Genomic DNA, 20,497 nt, shown 5'->3' with positions numbered 1-20,497 from the left:
GAAATTCTGGGAAATATGTGCATTGATAACAATTATATTACATATATTGTAATTGCAAAATTATACTTATTAACCCTTTCCTACCTAAAATATAAAAGCAGAAGGAGGAAAGTGAAAAAGCAAAATAGAAAATAAATAGGCTCTGGGTATCTGTATAAATGAGAAATGATTGTAGATTTTTCTTTACTCATATATTCCCCCACCCCACCCCAACACGCCAGTTGTCTAAGAAAGCTACAATAAGTATGATAGGTTAAATGTGAATAAAAACATAATTTCAAAGGTAAACATGAGTTATAATATTTTGACCTTAAATTCAGATTATATACAAATTTTTATATGATTTTGTTATTTCTGGAGAAGAAATGCTGGATTACTATCAAGTATTGACTCTTTTCCATTTTGGAAGATATTCAAGAGGCTATTAACCCACCAAGACAGTCAATAAAAAAAACAAAGAATTGTAATTTCTACTTAAGAACTTTAGTACTGATGCACTCTTAGTTATATACTAGGGAAAGAACTAATATTCCAGAATAAAAGAGACCAAAGGTAGTGAAGAAAAATATAACATATATAATTGTATAAAGATTATTGTTGATTTATTTGGTATCATCACTTGTTAACATTTATTTGGGATTATGGATAGTGTACAAGATGCTATGGGAAAATATTTGTATACAAGTAGTATCTTAGAATATAAAATACAGATCAGATAAAAATAGATTAAAGAGATGATCTAGTACATTTCCCTCTCCAACTGCAAATATATACTTAATAAATAAGTATACTGATCCTTTTAAGTATCACATTACACCTATAGAATTGGCTATTATGATAGAAATGGAAAATTATTTATTTTGGAGGGAATGTGGGAAAATTGGGACACTAATGAACTCATGATGGAATTGTGATCTGATCTGATCATTCTGGAAAGCAATGTGGAAGTATGCCAAAAAGTCTATTAAAACTGTACATGCCCTTTAATATAGCAATATCATTACTAGGACTGTACCTCAGAGAGATCAACAATTCCTCAAAAGACAGTGGAGGGAGAGAATGTGGAACTCTAAATTAAAAAAAAAAATTAAAAATTGTTTTTACATGTAATTGAGGAAAAAAAAGTTATTTAAAATTTTAAATAGATTGATCAATTCAAATGCATCATTTTTTCTTAATAAGATGACATTTTTGAATTACAATAAATTCTCGACTTTCTGGGGGTAATGATTCTAGAAAACTATAAAGTAAAAAATAAAAATGTTGATATATTAAACCTATGAGAAATAAGGAGTTAGGTTATCATGAACCTCCTCCCCCCCCCCCAAGCAGTAATCTTCACTAGAGATTGCTGAAATTATGCTCTTCTATACACAATTCTTTATGACAAAGTATTAATTCTGAAAATATGTACTTTTCTTAACATTTAAGTAACAATGAGATAAGCTCCAAAAATCAGCACACAAAACAAAATTGGTAACATGAAAAAACATTTTTCTCAATAGTAATTCACTAGAATCTGTGACTTTTTTGTGCTAACATCTCAATTAAAAAATTAATTTCAGACAGTATATACTTTTCATAATACACTGTGAATTTCAAAACTATTCCACCCTAATCAGACCATTCTTTGGAAGGTGTGATTTAGCTATTTCCTGTCAGTAACAATGGAGATACTTGGAATAACAGAATCAGGTCTTGAAAACTCTACATTCTTCACCCTACTCAGTTTAACAAGATTTTGAAGGTCTGCATCAAACTCAACATTTAATTATCTGAGGAGATGGCCTTCAACAGACATGTGCAAAAAAAAGGACAGACCTCTGGGCTGTCCCAAGTCAAGCTAAGTCCTCATTGGTACAGATGAGACGCAGAAAAATGATATAAAAACATCCATATAAGGCACGGCACTTCCTGGCCCCTCCTCTTTCCCTGGAGATACTCTGTCTGGCATCGTGCTAAGCGTTCAGACATCTTAGAGTGGTGGGTGATGAGTTTTGCCCTGGAGCTGATTTCAGGTTCGGGCATCTTAGCTGAGCCCCTTTGGAGGTCAGGTTGATTCCTTCCTCCTTCATACTCCAAACCCTTACTCACTTATCTCCTGATCTCCCTGCCCAATATTAATCAGGCGGGGGGAGAGGGAAAGAAAAAACCTACTCCTTCTTCTTCCTTTTTCTTAATCTTCTCCACTATCAATTAAATCACTATAAAATTTGGCAGCTGACTTGGGTATTTTATTATTTGGGATTTCCCTTGGCAACCACTTAAATTTAGATTTTTTCAGTCTCAACCATAATTTCACCCTTTACAGCACAAAACCTGCAATGTCATTAATCTGTATAACAAAATAAAATTCTCAAAATGAAAACAGTTTTTAACCTGAATCGTACCTTCCACTGTGTCAGATAGCAATGTGAGGGTATTATATTATATACTATATACTTCTGTAAAAACCCCACTCCTGGGCTGTCGTCTCAAAACCAAGGAAAGTTTGGTAGGACTTTAGCAGCTGCTGTTAAAAGATGCTGAGACCAGTGAGGTCTTGAAATCACTTTAAACTTCTATCCTCATGGCTGATGGATGGAGATCATAAAGAGTATACCAACTCAAAATAATCCATTAGTGATGTTGATTTACATGCTCTTCAACATCCTGAAAGGATTTACAACTTGGGAACATACTAGAGATGAGATGATATTTAACTTTAGGGATGTAGCTGGTAGGCTTGATATCTCTAATTAGTTGGTTGATTATGCCAAGCTATCCTTCAAGCTTGGAAAATGTGAGTGGCACAATTTTGGGAACTTATATTTACATATACTATCCATAGCTATGAATGTGCATTATTGCCAAGGTAAAATGAAAAGGAGGATGCTAATAAAATCATGTAAATGCTTGAAGTTACACAAGCACAAATGTTGAGGACTGATTATATCTCTATCTTAAGACAACTGTAGATTACTACTTTAAACCCCTTACTATCTTCCTCATATTCTCCTGTAATTGTTTTAAAAAAGAAGAAGAAGAAGAAGCTTGATTTGAGCTAGTCATATGCTCCAAAGGTTTGGTTCCTGAAGATCCTGGGATGAATAAGATTATCTTCTCCCAAACTATATGCACTTTCACAATGTTAAAGATACAAGTTGCATGACCAATACCACACAAGTAGAAGAAACAAATGGCAGACTGCAATGTCAGTTTTTCACATTCTTAATCATGAGCTTGATTTAACCTGAATTTGGAGAATTTCAAGTTTAACCTCATGGGACATGTAACGAAGTCTTAAAAATAGTGTATCTCTTGCATTATTTGTATTATCAAAGTTATATAGAAAATACATTTTTTGAAAATCAATCTAATATCCCAAACTTACTACAAATGACCTAGCCACCCACATTGTTGATGAGATGGAGGCCTTTAGATATGAACTCTGATATGATATATTATATATGTATGTATATACATACATATGCATACATGCCAATAATTAATACCTTTGCCCTTGATCTTATTCCTCTAATCTCCTCCAAGATTTTGCTTTCACCTTGCTGTTTCTCTCACAAATCAATATCTTTGTTTAGTGAATCTTTCCCATTGGTCTACACATTTGCTCAGGTTTCCCCAATCCTAAAAACTAAACAAATCAAAATTGCCTTTCCTATGAATATACTCTCTCATCTATCTACTATCCCAACCTAATCCCCTCATATTCACATGTTATTAAACTTCTAGGGACAAGTTGTCTATATTTTTAGCTGCTCTATTTCCTCAGTACCCAATCTCTATTCAATTCCCTTAACACTATTAAAACTAATCTTTTGAAGGTAACCAGCCACCTAATGGTCAAATACTGTTTTAAAAAGTTATTATCCTTTTTAACATTTCTGTAGCTTTTGATGTAAATTCCTTACTGGCTACTGTTTCCTCCCGTAACATATCCCTCTCTAACCAAGTCTATCTCTTACTGTAGCCTCTACCCTTGCTTATCATATGACTGGTAGTCAAAGGTCAGTCTGTTGATTTCTTCTTTTTATCCTTTACAATCTCTCTGGCAGTTACACAACCACTATACAAATGACTCCTCAATTTATTTGACTTTTCTTCAGGTCTCAAACTGACAGTTTCATTTGCCTATAGGACAGAGACACATGGATATTCCACCAGCATCTCAAATACAAATGTGGGAGAGGCAAAATCAGCCATGTCAGTGGCAGTGGCAAATCAGGCCAAGTTGGCAAAGTAAGAAACGTCCAAAGCCTGCCAACCACTCTCCAAACCACAAAAAAACACCTTAAAATAAATAATGAAGTAGCAGAACCAACAGAAAAGGGGTGAAGTACTGTTGCAGCCAAGAACAATACCGAGGGACAGCAAGGATATGAGGAGGGAATGCTCAACAAGCCTTAATGGAACTCTAACATAATAGAGCACAAGCAGCAGGAGAAAGAAAACTGCTGGCTCTGTCTAGCTTCAGCAGGGAAAGAATGGAAATCAATGTAATACAGACCAAGCAGCAGTGGGAGTAAAGGGGTCCTGCATAATACAACTAGAATAGGGCAAGGTGTGGTCCAGTACAGGTAGAAGTGGAAGGAACTCAGCCCAACAAGGTCCAGGCTTGGTGAGATTGGGTAGAACCCATCTCCAACCAGTTGAACTGAACAGCTGATAACCTCTACAAAGCAGGCAAATCAGGCTGCCTCTACAATGCTCAATCTGAGATCCAGACACAGTACAAGTCAACCCCAGGCAAAATACAAGTGCTGGACAATACTTCCTCCACCATAGGTACACAACTAAGCTTCAGCATATAGAGAAAATCAGGGGGGAAAAATAACCCCCACATGATCAAAAGACAGAAAAAGATTAATACTAGAAAAATATCTCATTGAGAGATATGACCAAAATACAAGGTCAGAAGAAAAAACAAATGTACATAATAGATCTTATTCTCTCTCCCTTAAAACCATTCCTCTGACTAATTTTACTATTTCCGTCTATTGAATTATCATTCACTGAAGGCCTATTTGTCTCTTTCTTCTCTCTTACTTCTGACATACAATTACTAAATTCTGTCAATTATGCTTTGGAAAGAACTCTCAAACTGCCTCATCTTTTCCATTTCTAAAACCACTATCTACTACACCTACTATCATGAATCTCTCCAATTCCATAAACAAATGCACATGATTCAGTCATTTGTTTTATTCTCTCTGCTGATGTTAATGTCCTTGGAGTTTATACAGATATTGCCCACAGAGGGCCTTTTTGTTCTACTTTGTTTCATCACCATCAAAAAGTGGTTTCCGCTTTTAGTTATGTTCAACAAAACTTAATGAGATAAGTATTTCCACTGGTTTCTGACCTCTTCATTTTGTGTTCTGAAAACATCAATTAATTTTCTTCATTTCTATAGCTGTCAAAGGGTGATGATAGTCTCTATGTTTCATTAATATTGTATAGGTTTCTATTAGGATATTTTCTAAATCTGTTAGGGTTAGTTTTACAACTTCAAAAGAATACATTAAGATGTGTATGCTGTAGATACTTATGAACTTCAATTTAAGGATCCATTAAGTGTTGACACATTTGAATCATTGCTTTCTTGAAAGCTTTGTGCACCAGTCTTTAAGATATTTTGCTTAAATTCGCTGGTTGAACGTTATCTACATTTATGTTCAAAGACATCAGTTTCTTTCCTTCCTTGGCATACATTAAGAATTTTATACTTGCCAAGTCCAAATGACAGTTTGATATCATAAAACAAGATATAATCATCATTATTATAAGGGCAGGGATTATGTCATTTTAACTAAACTTTAGCTCTCATCTAGTGCTTACTGGAATAGTAAAGTGTTTTTCATGTGTATTTAATGTTTGTTGATACTATTAAATATACTAGGGGAACTTAAAAAAAAATTCTGAACTAATAATCTTTTTAAATGAAAGGTCTTTTTATAATGTGGTTTTTAAGCATCAATAGACTCACAACCAGCTTAAAAAAATTATTCAGTACCTATTTTGATAACATTTTTATTACCAACTTCATAAACCTGAATTTGCATGCAGTTCACATTATGGAAGATGCATTAATTCTATTGAATCTGATTTCATTTTACTTTATAACTCATAATTAGTATAAGCCTTCTGAAATAAAGACATGATGAAATCAAAACTAAAAACTAAAAAGATACACAAAGACATATTAGGTAGATTTAGTACCTCTAAACTTGTGAAATTAATCAAATATATAATCTCTTGAACAAAAGAAAAAAATAATGTCCCTCCCTCCCTCCCCCGTTTGAAGTTCTCTTATTACATAAACTATGTCAAATTAGTGTAATATGTACTTAATTGCAGGAAGTTATATGTGACACAAGCTGCTATTTTCTATTCACATATTTAAACTAGCACATTTCACAGCTATTGGACAGAAGTGATAACTAGGCAATTTGCTTTCACTTAAATGTGGAGGTTGAATATAAAATTACATTCTAGCAGCTCATCTCTAGGGATTTATAACATACTGGAAAGATGATGATCCTCAAGAGTAAACAGTCCTGATTTGTCAGATCTTGTTTTTTAGTCAAATCTTGAGTGGGAAACATTTTCTTTTTAGAATTGTGTACTTTTAGCAATAAAAGATAATTCTATCTCAAATTATTCCTCTGGGTGCTATATTCAGGAATTAAATATTATTTAATAAGACAGGAAAGCAGTCTGACCTTAGCTGGAATCTGAATTTCCTACAGTCAATATTCAGGAATTAAATATTATTTAATAAGACAGGAAAGTAGTCTCACCCTAGATGGAATCTGAATTTCCTATACTCAGCCTATAACTATACAATCCAAATCCAATGTTGAGCAGCCTAAGGTTCTTCTTTCATTTTTTTCCTTAGTCAGGGTTGAATGTTGGCCATCCGTTTTCACTTTTAGGAACTAATTTATATTGCTCAACTTTGCATATAAAAAGAGTAGCCTAAAATCTCTGATCTGCCTCAGCAAAGGGCAATTCTTTTGTTAGTAAAATATTTTATTAAGCTAAACACTTAGAAAAGACATCTCTTCTTTATACTGAACATTTAATTCTGCCTTTGATAGTAGGAAGATCTCTATATCTGCTCTTTCAGGTCTACACACTCAATATATAAGGGTATTTGCTAAAAAAACAAACAAACAAACAAAAACAAAAAAAATAAAGCTGAAATGCATTTCCAGGCATGACTTCATTATCTTTCCTGAAGTAGTAATTTCAAATGTTCAAACCCAATTTTTACCCTTTTGTCTGCAAAACTCAAAATAAAGTATTTGAAAAGACTATTTAACATCCATTAATGCAAAAAAAAATAAGACTTTCATTTGAAATAATTTGATGTTTTGTAACTTGTAATAACACTTTTTATTAAAACAACACTTTCCATTAAAGTCCCCTTACTCAAAAGATTAGGTACCTCCAAATAAACAAAAATTCTTTACTTGTACACATTTCCTAATGGTTTAATCATAAAAGTAATTACAAGAAAAAAAAAACTGTGATTCATCAGGTTAAAAGAGTTTTAATCTGAACATCATTTTCTTGCTGAATCCACTTGATTCTCTATCTGAACTAGATAATTTTTCTTGCCTTGAATAAAGCCTGAAATTAAAAATACAGAACATTTTAAAAAGGAACAAATATGATTATGATCGAAGATTTAATACTTAAAAAAATGAACTCTCTCCTCAGTAATATGACGTGACAAGTGAAACAAAAAAGAAATACATTCCTAAGCCTTCCAAGAATGTGATATGATTTGAATGACTATTGACTTTATAGACACTAAATGTAATTTAATTTTGCAGTTCAGTCTAAAATGGATCGTTAGCTAATTTGTAGTTAGTTGAAATACAGATAGATTTTTTTTGTTTAATGCTTAGAAATATTGATTCAGAAGCTGAAAATATCTATTTAATTCTTCTATAAGATACGATATTTTCTTATTAAATAACTTTCAACAAACTTGTCATTCAACAGGATTAAAAGACTCATACTTTATGATTAGAATTTATAATAACCTATGTTACATCTTAGTACTTCTATATGAAGCCTTCATATGTAGTTTTAAAATTAAAATTAAACTTAAGCTTACTGAGAGTAAGGTCTGTCTTCAAAACATCTATCACCTATTTTGTTAAACATCAACTGATAGTGCATTCTGCATTAATTCTTTGGTAAAAAAAAAATTCCATTCAGCCTCTCTAGCCAAACAAGGAAATCTGATTTCCTTAATTATCTCATCTACCAATCATACAAGATACAGTACAACACAATTACCTATTCCAGTATTGACACCTATTATTCCTGCATGTTTGACTATATGGGAGAGAATATGGATATGTGTCACAAGGTGGGCAGGCAAGGATGTTATAATCTATAATGGTTAGAATGGGTGGTTGCCAAAATTGTAATTAACCCTTAAGTCACAAAACTGTTAATAGATAGATTCATTAGTAAGAAAAAGAAAATAAGAGAGAATATGAAAAGGAGGTGAAGAATTTCCTACCCTAATAATCCAGAGCCTAACAACACAGTGTCTGTCTACAAATCTCAGTTTCACAAAACAACAAACCCTCCCAGCTTCTTGCTGGGTCTCATCTTAAGAGTCCTCACTATACCTACTAGCTCTCCTACATCATCTCCCAGGAACCAATCACAGCCCCTCAATTAGCTTGGCACCACCCAGGGGAGGCAATGCCTGGCGGATCAATTTTGTGGTTGCTGATTGATTCAAATTAAAACAAATAGAAAGAAAGTCCAATTTCTGATTAATCAAGTCACAACACAGATTCCCTTCTCACAAATTTGTATCACTGGTGAAATTTCTGTATGAATAAAGTAACAGATCCACTGGAGCACTTCAAAGTTTTATTCATCAAAAGGGCACAAGAAATTCCTTAATAGGACACACTTCTTTTCTTTTGCTCTAAGTTTATATTTTCAAAGATTTTGTCCTCAGCTCATGCTACTCTCATCCCTGTCAAATACCTAGAACCTTCTTTCTTCAAACCAGAATAGCATGATGTCTCTTTACCATTCAATTAATCTTAAAAAAATAAAAGGATCTCTTGGGAGAACTTTGGAGAATTATTTATCTCTCCACTGCAGCTTGCTTGCATATAGACTATTTCTACTATTCAAATTATTTCTTGCTTTTATAAAGTTTCTTATCTTTAATTCTCTCATTTTTAATCAGTGATTGACAAGGAAAAAGTCCATTGAAGACCTAGAAATCAGTAAACTACGATTAGGTCAAAAACTCTCTTCTCCACTTAATGGTTAAGTGTCCTATTAGAAAAAAAAAAACAAGTATTTGAAGGGGAATGGGGGAGCAACCTCAAAATAAATCACAACCTAGTGGTTTCCTTAGTTCAGTAAGTATTATTTTGAGGTGCTAATAATAGCTTCTGTGGATAGCATTAAACAGCTAAATAATCTATAGAAAAGAGATTAAAAAGATAGTCACCAATGTAACTTACTAATTTACAAATTATTATCTATATGCTACACTATGGATATTTGCTGTAACATAAAATATTTTGCTGCTTATATAATTATTTTATAAGATTATCTGGCATATCCTTTTGCCATGATACTAGTCTACTTTAAACTAAAAACTTAAAAGAGGATAGTAATTGTTTCTGTGAAATTTTCTTGGCTAAAAAACAAAACAAAACAAAACTGGTTGAAGATAAGTTGCCATTAGTATGAGTGAAATGATTACACATAGTTAGAAGGAGTAAAGATTCATTAAAATATTGAAGTATTGCTTAGTTATGTAGGGGTCTCCTGTATGAGGTACTCAAAGACATGATGATGATGATGATGATGATGATATGCTAAATGCCTAAAACTGTTAACTAATACGGATGGGGAATAGGACACTCTACTAAGTGAATTATTCCAGTTATATGTCAAATACTACATAGTTTAAACATAAGGATTGCCAATTTTATAGGAATTCAAATATAATAGGGAGCAAAATGTATACTGAAAATGAACATCAATAATTTAAAAGAGAAAACAATCTTGATATTCTGAGGTGTCAACTTTACACATATCCTAGGTTGATAATGGTCTTTTACAGCTGTATAACGGTCTTTAATTTACAAAGCATTTTTCCACACCTTTTTTTATTTTGATCCTCATGAAAATTGGGTGAAGAAAACAAAGGAGTTCTGAAACAATTACTCTCAATTTATATGAGGAAAGTGAATTTCAGAGTTAAGTGACTTTTACAATGTCATATTGACCAAGTGAGTACATATTACTCAAGGAAAAACTCTCAACTGAAAATAATTCAGTTATTGTATTACTTCAAGTGATATGAAGAATTTGCAGTTTTTAAAGATGTCATTACAAAACTTAAGTGTTTTGCTTCTACATTCCGAAGAAAATGTAATGACATTTAAGTAGCGGTCAAAGGGGTCATGATCTCATCACATTATAAATCTGACTCAATCCTGAGGTCAAAGCAAAACTCTACCAAACATAATGGGCTTGCTTGAGGCAAACATTACTCACAGGAATTTCAGTCATATAGTTAACCTTACTAGAAAAATTGGGTTCTAGAAGCACTGCTAACAAGTTCATTTCATCAAAAGATAAGGAATTATTTTCTCTTATTATTAAATAACTCATATTTGTGATACAATAAATTTTAAAATGTTCTGTTACACTTTCTACATAATTATGATTTTAGTAAGCAAATTAAAATATTTTATTCATAAATAAATATAGGAGAAAACAAGCATATTTTTAAAATGCCCATTTCCCAACGACTGAAATTATAATTTAAAATCTATCTAATTGAACCAGAAACAGAGACTGGGAAGATATATGGCAAAAGCAAAAAGTATTAAAGCACATGCTTCTTTTATGAACCATCAAATTTTTAAAAACCACAGAATTTTATAATAAGCTATATAACTCATCAAAAAAGTTGATAAAAGGTGAGTATTTCTACATTTAGAACTGAAAATATTTTTCCAAATAGAAACACAATGGAACTAATAAACAAGACCATTGTAGCTTAATTGGAAGAAGAAAATGGAAGATTTCACTTGGCAAATACTTTCAAGACTCCCATAAAAGATCTCAAAATAAAAATGAATTCAAGGAACAGTGAAGCCATGACAGAGATGAATGGGATGAAAATAAGTTGTAAGATAGATCATGAAAGCAGCAGATGCCAAAAGGGCAGAAACTTTCGAAATCTGGTGTAACAGCTGAGTATAGCAAAGGAAATTTCTATCAGCCAATTATACTTTTTGATGGATGAGCTATAGCCAATGATAAAGAAGTAAAATTATAGAAAACAAAGCATGTCAAAAGCCAGTGCCATGAATAGTCTATTTGCTATTGGCAGAAACATATTTCTCTACTTAAACACCTACAAATTGGATAAAAGAATTTGTGGGGTTCAGATTACAATATAACCATAACAACTGAAGGATGAACAAAAACACTCCTCCAAAGTTACTTTCTGTAGGCAATAAAAATGAATGCTAAGATTAATGAGATTACACTTAAATTATATGTAACATATACACAAAATAAACAACATATATTTGTTTGGATTAATGGAAGCAAATATGACTGGTCCTATTCTATTAGTATCTAACATTGAAGAAGTCACATTAGGACTCAGTGCTTCCCTGTGATGAGTTCCATAATCAATCTACTCAGGTAGTTCTATTCCTGAGGTCATCCTATCTTTTTTTTGTTGTTAATTTTACCATTCAAATAACCTTATAAATTGCATTGCCTCCAAGGATTTGTATGTCAATATTATTTGAGGAAAGAAGCTTCACAAATACCTTTTTCACAGTCTTATCTGGTTCAAGTGCAATATCTGGAATGTTGGCATCCACCATAAGGGAAAACAAGTTCAAAATCAGGTTGGAATACCTAAAAGGATTAGGGTAAAAGGAAGGAGAAAATAAAAAAGTGAGGTTGAATATTCTGCATTTCTCTCTCATACCAATTTCTTTTCTACAGCATTCATCATTTCAAGTAAACTAGGACATCAAACAAGAAAACATAAACAAAGATATTTACAAATCTCAAAGTGCAATCTGTGTGTAAGATAGTATAATAATTATTAAGATATTGAGATTATTTGTAAACTGGTTTTACTTCCTGACAGACTATAATGCTTATCTCTAGAGCACTAGTAAACTGAACTCCTCAAAAAGATTCCTAAACAAAAACAGTGCCAAGATAACTCCTCTCCATTATGAATAGTGTTTTTGGCTATGCTCACTACAAAGGCAGGAGCATAGTTGTTCTTGTAGGGATAATATATCATTCCAAATGAGTTCTTATGTGGCAGGTTGGGTACAGAATCATTTATTCCCACTGAATAGTACCTTCTATGATTTTAGCTTTTACCTAGCTAAATATAAGACTGTTGACGAAATTTTGTGCTTGATAAACACTTGTTGACTGACAGATTGATAGAGGGGAGAATACATAGTAAATTCTTGTATGAAAAGTAGGGGACAAAGACAAAAGTTGATTTGATAACATCCATGTAGTTCAACTATAAACTAGAGGAATCAGAAATGCAAGGGTAGGAAGAAGAGGAGGTAGAAATAAAGTGACTGATTTTTTTAAGTGAAATTAGACAATCTGCTTATATCAGTCTTTGGGGAGGACAGAATATATCTTTATATGTGTGCTTCATACGGGTGTTTAACATTATGAAGGGCCTTGACTCCTAGATGAAAGTATATGTGCATTTTAATTTTATTCTTCATTTCACTAAACTAGATGAAGTTGATGATTTGGGCACTTAAGCTTTTGATGTCTATTCTACTGCCATTTTTCACTTGGAAACTCAATGTTTTAATAGTAGATGTAAGATGAATTTTTTTTTTAAATGAGGAAGTTTATTTGCATATTTAAATATGGCAGGTATATAATATATTGAACAAAAGAAAAAACTTCAACATAAATTAATACTATAGGGAAAAATCACTTCCAGGATATGATAATGATACTTGGAATGTAATGATAATGCAAATTCTAGTTCCAAAATGACCTTGTAAATCTCAAATTGTCCATTTTATCATCATTTCAAAAATTGTACTTTATCCATGAAAATCAACAATTTTATTTTAATGGAGTCTTTTAGACTTGATTAAAGGTAAACTTGAGTGCTTGCTTCAGTAGTACATATGCTAAAATTGGAACAATAAAGATTAGCATGGTCCCTGTGCAAGGATGACATGCAAATTCACAAAGCATTCCATATTTTCATTTTCACAACAGCAAAAAATAAATTAAAATAAAATAAACCTTAGTCAATTTATTTTTTTTCATCAAAAAAAGAAAAAGGCATAAATAGGTAAGGAAGGTGTAGCCTAGAGAATTGGGAGCTCATAAATTGAATAAAAGATTGGCTAATGATTTATGTTTGAAGCTAGACAATTACTCTGGCCTTCAAATTATTCTTTTAAATATGAAAGTGGCCATAGCAGGCATAAAAAACATATTTCAGTTATTTCTACTTTTAGAAAAGAATGATTTCTAATAACTTAATGTTAGGATTAAAAGTATATAAAGACGATCCTTATTTTTTTCAGAAATGCATTATGCACATCATTCTTTTATTTCTAAGTAGACAGAAGCAGGGAAGTGGGCAGGGTCTGGAAGAGAATGAATGAAAATTATGTCTTTCAGGATATATATGCTCAAGTGGCATTTCCAAGCAAAGGTTGATTAAAAAAAAAATTACCTAGACAATGGAGGTCAAGGGACTTGCCAATAGTCACACAGCTAGGAAGTATCTGAGGCCAGATTAGCATAAGATGATTTTTTTGTTGTTGTTTAAAACCCTTATCTTCCATCTTGGAATCAATACTATGTATTGGTTCCAAGGGAGAAGAGTGGTAAGGGCTAGGCAATGGGAGTTAAGTGATTTGCCCAGGGTCACATAGCTGGGAAGTGTCTGAAGCCAGATTTGAACCCTGATAAAGGATGAAAGGTTTGCAAAAACTGATTGATGCAAACCTCAGAGAATGATTGACAGGAGCATGTGACTAAGGGTCACTTGGGAGCCTGAGGCTAGAGATCTTAGGAAAAGATTCTATACCCAAGGGTCTTTATGTCAGTCTTCTCTCCTGGAAGGACCCATGGCTTGAAGAAGATTTTTCTCCTGAGACCATTAGAGGAAAGAGGGTTTTGGATCTGGCTGCTGGCAGCATCAGTAAGAAGATCTCTGGACCTACCTGGATATCAACCAACTGAAGATCCTGGCCCATTTGATTGGACTCCTGGTGTGAGACTTTGATATTGGAAAGTTAATAGTTAGCTTAATTAGTTTAGTTAGTTTATAGATATTAGCTTTGAAGTTAAGTATAAGTATAGTTTACTACTAAATCCTTATTCCTTCCTTCCCAAACAATAAATCTGAATTTATTTATATGTTCCCTCTTGTTCTTTCCTCATCCCAAATCCCATCATAACAGTTTTTGCTAAGCCAGTTAGGTTAATGAGATCAAAGCTAGGCTGAAGAGCTAGATTTATTTGTTTATTGTACAAGTATTTTTAAGTATAAAGAGAGCAGTATTATGCCAACATTCTACTCTATATTTAGGTGGCTAGGAGCTTAGGGGTAAGCTACATAGAATTCTAAGGGTGTGGCTTGCTCAAGGGGGTTAGTGAGGCTGTACCACAGACCCCCAGCAGCCATCTTGGTAAAAAACTGTTTTTAAAATTTGAAATATATTTCTTGTTTGTTTTCTTTGTTGTATGTACAAATTACAGTGTAATAATATTGCTCCGTGTAATAATTTGACAATGGAAGCTGACATATCAGTAGACATATTTAGCAATATTCTAATGATGTTTTTCCACTATATTATGTGTGGAAAGGAAACTAAAACAAGTTCTGGACTTTCTGCCACTGTGTTGGAACAAGCAGTGGGAATATTACAGAGAGAAGAAATTGACAAGACTGACAATTGATGGAGGAAGGTGAAACTGGGAGTGGCAGTTGGTCTTGTGACTAGCACTTCTTTCCTGGTGTTGGAAATGGGAGGAGCTTTGGCTTCCCAGTCTCTGGATAGAAGTGCCTCTATTTTCTTCAGCCTGAAGAGACAGGCCCACCCAGCTATGAAAGTCAGAACTTTTCTGGTTGCTTGCTATCTATTGCTAAGATTTTGAAATTAAGAAAATTAGCACAGATATAGGGTAGACAGGAATAAGAGAAACCCTCCACCAGCCTGAGGCCTGGCCTCAGCTCCAAGGCTGAGAAATACTCAAACCTTATTTAGAGAAATCCCTCTTCCCTCTTCCCTGATACGTCTCCAATCTGAACTATTTATTAAAATTTATCTTATTTGAATATCACATTCAGATGAGTGGACTATATTTTCAGGGGGCATAAAGGGATCTGAACCTCAGTTCAGTCATTCAAATACAAACGGTCCATATAGGACCCCTGCTAGGCGACCAAAGTCTAGGGAAAGGCTTGTCCCTCAGGAGGGTCCATGTTTACCTGCTCTGGGGCATCTTTGGCATCAATCCATAGAGAAGGCATTCCCTCAGGCTATAATAAGTGGCCCATTTCTTAGACACCCCATTTTGTTCAAAAATAGCCTCTCAGCAGGGGGAATCTCTCTCCTTTTGCCTCACCGGTAGTCATATTACCTCTCTCCCTTCAACTCCTCCATTCCCTGCTACAAACCTTCCATATCCCCTGTCCTTCATATCCACCCATCCTTCTCTATAAACATTATAATGTATATTCCCTATTTTGCATTTGTGTCCTTCCCTACCTACAGCCATTATGTTTTTGACCTGTATTGTATGAAGTCACTGATGGATCTAAAACTGTGTGATTTTATGCCATATGAACCCTTTGCTGTGATCTGTGGGTATATTGTATATAAGTCTCATGCCTCTGTGTGCTTTTCTGTAAAGTGCCTTAAAGATCTACTGACCTGGGTTAGAAGGGATTCTGACTTAAAGCTGATGGTTATACAAATGAAAAATCAAATGGATGCACTGGAGCAATTTATAAACAACATGAATATGAACCAAGGCTGTGCACATGACAACAACAAATTAAACAATAAAGGGAAAAACCTACATAGGCTAGAACAGGAGGAAGATGCAGGAATAGTAAATTTATGTCCACTAAGAGATATGCGAGTAGTTAAGCAAAATGAGGTACACATAAGGTTAAGATGCATAAGAGATTTTCCTCAGAGGACCTTGAATTCATCAAAAGGAGGACCCCAAATTTCAATGACGAATCAAATAAAGTAATTAAAGAAATGCATAGGGCAATTGATTTATATGATCCTGATGTCAATGATTTTGTCCTATTAATGAAAGAGGTCTTGACAAAGAGAGAACCAAATTTATACAGGAAACAAAAACAGATCCTTTATTACAATCTTGGCCAGAGGATTTAAAGGTGGATACATCAGATGATGGGGTTTATGATATGTTGATAGAAGCAAGAGATGGAATCCTAGAGGTAAAGGGGAGATAACTTAAAAGGCCCAATTCATGGTCAAAATTTGAGGCTATAAAGCAGAAGATCTCTGAAGCTCCTCCACTTTTTCTGGAAAGGATAACCGAGGCAGCTGAAACTTTATTAGGGATGGATCCACTGGAAGAAAACACAATTGCACAAATCAAAAGGGTCTTTGTAAAAGATGCAGTCCCAAAGGTCAGACAATTTTTTTAAAACAAATTACTCCGACTGGGAAGAATTAGATCTTGATGACTTAAGGAGAAATTCCATAATGACCCAGGGGATAAAAATGATGAAAGAGATAGTATCGTTGAGAACATGAAGAGGAAATTAAAAGAAGGTGAAATGGAAGCTAAAGACAGTGAAATTAAAGAAATAAAAGCAGTGGCTACATTGAGATCTGTACAACCAGATCACGCCCTAGGCACTGTTTCCTTTGTGATCAGACTGGACATCTGTACAGGGACTGCATATTGAAGGATCATGTTAGAAGACAATTAAATAATGGGTTTAATAAATAAAATAACTGGAGTAGTAATATTAATTATAATGACAACAGATGGAACACTAATGATAATAACAATAACAATAATCAAAATAGGAATGCAAATTAATGTCAGAATGCCTATTGCCAGGGACAACAAGCACCGGATCTTAATACTATACAGTCTTGGGTAAATGCTGGAGTTAGACCTAAATACAGTGAAGTAGTAAAGGGTGATCACAGTAAGAATGCTAGTGCCTTATGAAGGTTTCCCCTTGAAACACATGAGAATGACTCAAGAAATGAGTGTGGTATAATTGAAAATGAGTTGAGGATAAATGAAGTTGGAAGTAATGAAAATAAAATAGTGATACAAATATATTAATTGAATAAAAGGAGGATATAATTGGCGTAAATAACTGTACAGAGGAAGAACATTGTAATATAAATTTAATAGAAATTCCCAATGAATGTAGAATAAGAGAAATTAATGAAGAATATAAACAAAATTATAATGAAATTATAAATGGGAACAATGATACTAAGATGGAGAATTTAAGGACCAATGAGAGTAATATAAAAGTTGATGATGCAAAATCTTGGGAAAGTCATGTAATTCAAGCAGATGTAGACTTGGATGGACAGGAAATGACTGAGCTTTGTACTGATGTTACTGTGCTAGCATTAATTCTTGAAATCTTCCAACCTCCAAATAGTACTGAACCCTATGTTTCTGTAAATATAGGGGATCAGATATATGATCTTTTGGTGGATATTGGAGCCAGTAAATCAGTTTTGCAAAGTCTTCCTAAAGATTGTAAAGCTGTTGGTACTATGGAAGTGATTGGAGCTACTGGAAAATCTGAAAGAGTAGCAAAACTACAACCTAAAATGATAACTCTTGGTCCATAAACTGTGGAGCATGCATTTCATTGTATGCCAGAATGTCCAATGAACCTTCTTGGGAGAGACATGCTTTGTGAATTGCAAGCAACAATTCAATGTACTGACACTGGGGATATATCATTACGACTCCCAGAAGAATCTCTGAAAGCTTTCCCATTGCTGTTCTTAGATTCAGTCAGTGGAGAATGAGTTGAATTTCATCTATCCTATTCCTGAGGATATACCAGAAGATTTATGGTCAAAGTCTTCCACAGATGTAGGCCTAATGAAATCAGCTGATCCAATAATAGTGAGAAGCAAGGAAGGACCAGTTCCTGGTGTTCCTCAATACCCTTTGAGTAAAGAAGCTATAGATGGAATAAGACCTATAAATGAGTCCCTAATCCAACAAGGGATCATAATACCATGTTTTTCAAATTAAAATATTCCCATACTGCTAGTGAAGAAATAAAAGCTTGATCAAGATGGGAGAATTGTCTACAGATTCCTACAGGATTTGAGAGCTGTAAATGATCATGTAATAAAGACTTATTCTATAGTACCAAGTCCAACTGCTCCAATCTCATCCATTCCAAGTCAAGCAAGATATTTCACTGTGGTAGATTTGTATTCAACATTTTTCTCAATACCAATTCATGAGGATTCTCAAAAGATCTTTGCTTTCACATGGGACAGTGCCCAGTGGACTTATACTCATCTTCCACGAGGGTATTGTGACAGCATGAGTCTATTCTCTCAAATTTTGAACAGAGACCTTAAAACAATAACATTTGAGGAAAGTAAAAGAGTACATTTTGTAGATGATATCCTCCTTGCATCTCCATCTGTTAAAGTGTATTTAAAAGATAGCAAGATTATTTTGATTGAATTATATAAACATGAACATAAAATCTCTAAAGCAAAACTTCAGTGGGTTTTGCCTTGCATTGAATATCTTGGCTTTGTGTTGTCAGAGGGTTCCAGAAGTATCACTGAGAAAAGAATAGCTGAAATCCAGAAACTGAGTGCACCTAAGACCAAGAAGCAACTCAGAGCTATTCTTAGAACAACTAGTTTTTGTAGACAATGGATTCCTGCATATAGTGAAATTATTAAATGTTTAACAGATCTAATCAGGAATACAGAACCAGAACCTCTGAAACTCAAACCTGAACTTCTGCAAGTTTTAAGTAAGCTTAAAGAAGGGATTTTATCTGCACCAGCTCCTGGAATCCAAGACTATACTAAACCTTTTCAATTATATGTGAATGAGACGAAAGGAATTGCATCTGGTGTACTGACACAAATGTTGGTACAAAGTTATCATCCAATTGGATACTATAGTTGTCAGCTAGATCCAATTGCTGCAGGTATAGTTCCTTGTTTAAGGGGTGTAGATGCTGCAGCTGTGTTAGTTCAAAAGTCATCAGACTTAGTTTTGTGATATCCATTGACAGTATTTTGTTCATGTCAAATAGAAGCACTAATGAGGAAATTTCGTACTCAAGTATATTCAGACAAATGAATATCTAAGTATGAAATTATACTTCTAGGTAGTGAAAACATCACATTGAAAAGGTGTAGTGTATTAAATCCAGCTACACTGCTTCCTGATTTGCCAAAGAACGGTGAATCATTACATAAATGTTTAGAAGTAGTAGATCTAGTGAATATGCCAAGGATGGATTTAAAAGGCACTCTGATGGAAAATCCAGATTTTGTTTTGTTCACAGATAAAGATTCATATTTCTGTAATGGAATTAGACTTACAGGTGCTGCAACTGTCACAGCATTTGAGGCACTGTGGTGTGGATCATTACCTAGTAACCTTAGTGCTCAATGTGAAGAGTTGATTGCATTAAAGCAAGCATGTCTTCTGGCTGCTGGTAAAAGTGTAAATGTTTACACTGACTTGCATTATGCTTTTTCTGTTTGTCATGCTACAGGAAAGATCTGGAAACAACGAGGTTTTATTACTGCATTGGGAAGACCAATTACTCATGCAGAAATAATAACTGAGTTGTTGGATATTATCCAGAAGCCTAAACAGCTAGTGGTAATCCATTGTAGAAGTCATACTAAGAGAAGAGATTCAGTTGCTAAAGGAAATCATAGAGCTGATATAACTGCTAAATTTGCTGCCAGAAATGCCCCAGTGTATATTATGAACTTATCAACTATAGAACTGGATGATCTAGAAAAACCTTATGTAGACTCAGAAATACAAAAATGGATAGAGAAGTTTGGAGCAAGAAAAGAATATGGTATATGGTTAACAGATACAGGAAAGCCACTGTTACCAAAAGACCTGTATACCTAGTTGTGTCAAGCCATTCACACAAAAGGTCATTTTGGTATTCAAACGGTAATTGACACTGAAAGAGACAATGGGTTGCTCCTGGAATAAGTACTGTAGCAAATAAGATCTGCTCAAGCTGTTCTATTTGCCAAAAATTCAATTAAGGAGCATTCATACAGAAAGGTTTAGGTGGTAGACCTTTAGCATATTGTCCATTTGAGAATCTGCAGATTGATTACATCAGCATGCCAGAAGCTAGAAGATACAAGTTTTCCTTCGTAATTGTTGATAGATTAACCAA

The 20,497-nt window shown here is 33.8% G+C and overlaps 1 protein-coding gene and 1 non-coding gene across 3 annotated transcripts in view; one reads left to right on the top strand and one right to left on the bottom strand.

Moving 5' to 3' along the window:
• PIK3C3 (phosphatidylinositol 3-kinase catalytic subunit type 3) overlaps positions 1-20,497 on the bottom strand; it is a 215,952-nt gene that overhangs the window by 35,778 nt on the left and 159,677 nt on the right. For both annotated transcript variants that reach the window (XM_007486726.3, XM_056824362.1), the window contains exon 23: positions 11,856-11,946. In XM_007486726.3, the coding sequence (XP_007486788.1) occupies positions 11,856-11,946 (91 nt within the window). The remainder of the gene's footprint in view (positions 1-11,855; positions 11,947-20,497) is intronic.
• LOC130458594 (U6 spliceosomal RNA) lies at positions 13,197-13,298 on the top strand. Its single transcript, XR_008918010.1, has one exon. It is a non-coding gene; the product is annotated as a U6 spliceosomal RNA (small nuclear RNA).

Source organism: Monodelphis domestica, chromosome 3 (assembly GCF_027887165.1).
Source record: "Monodelphis domestica isolate mMonDom1 chromosome 3, mMonDom1.pri, whole genome shotgun sequence".
NCBI lineage: Eukaryota > Metazoa > Chordata > Mammalia > Didelphimorphia > Didelphidae > Monodelphis > Monodelphis domestica.
The sequence above is the reverse complement of the archived record's forward strand: the minus strand, read 5'-3'. Positions and strand labels throughout refer to the sequence as shown.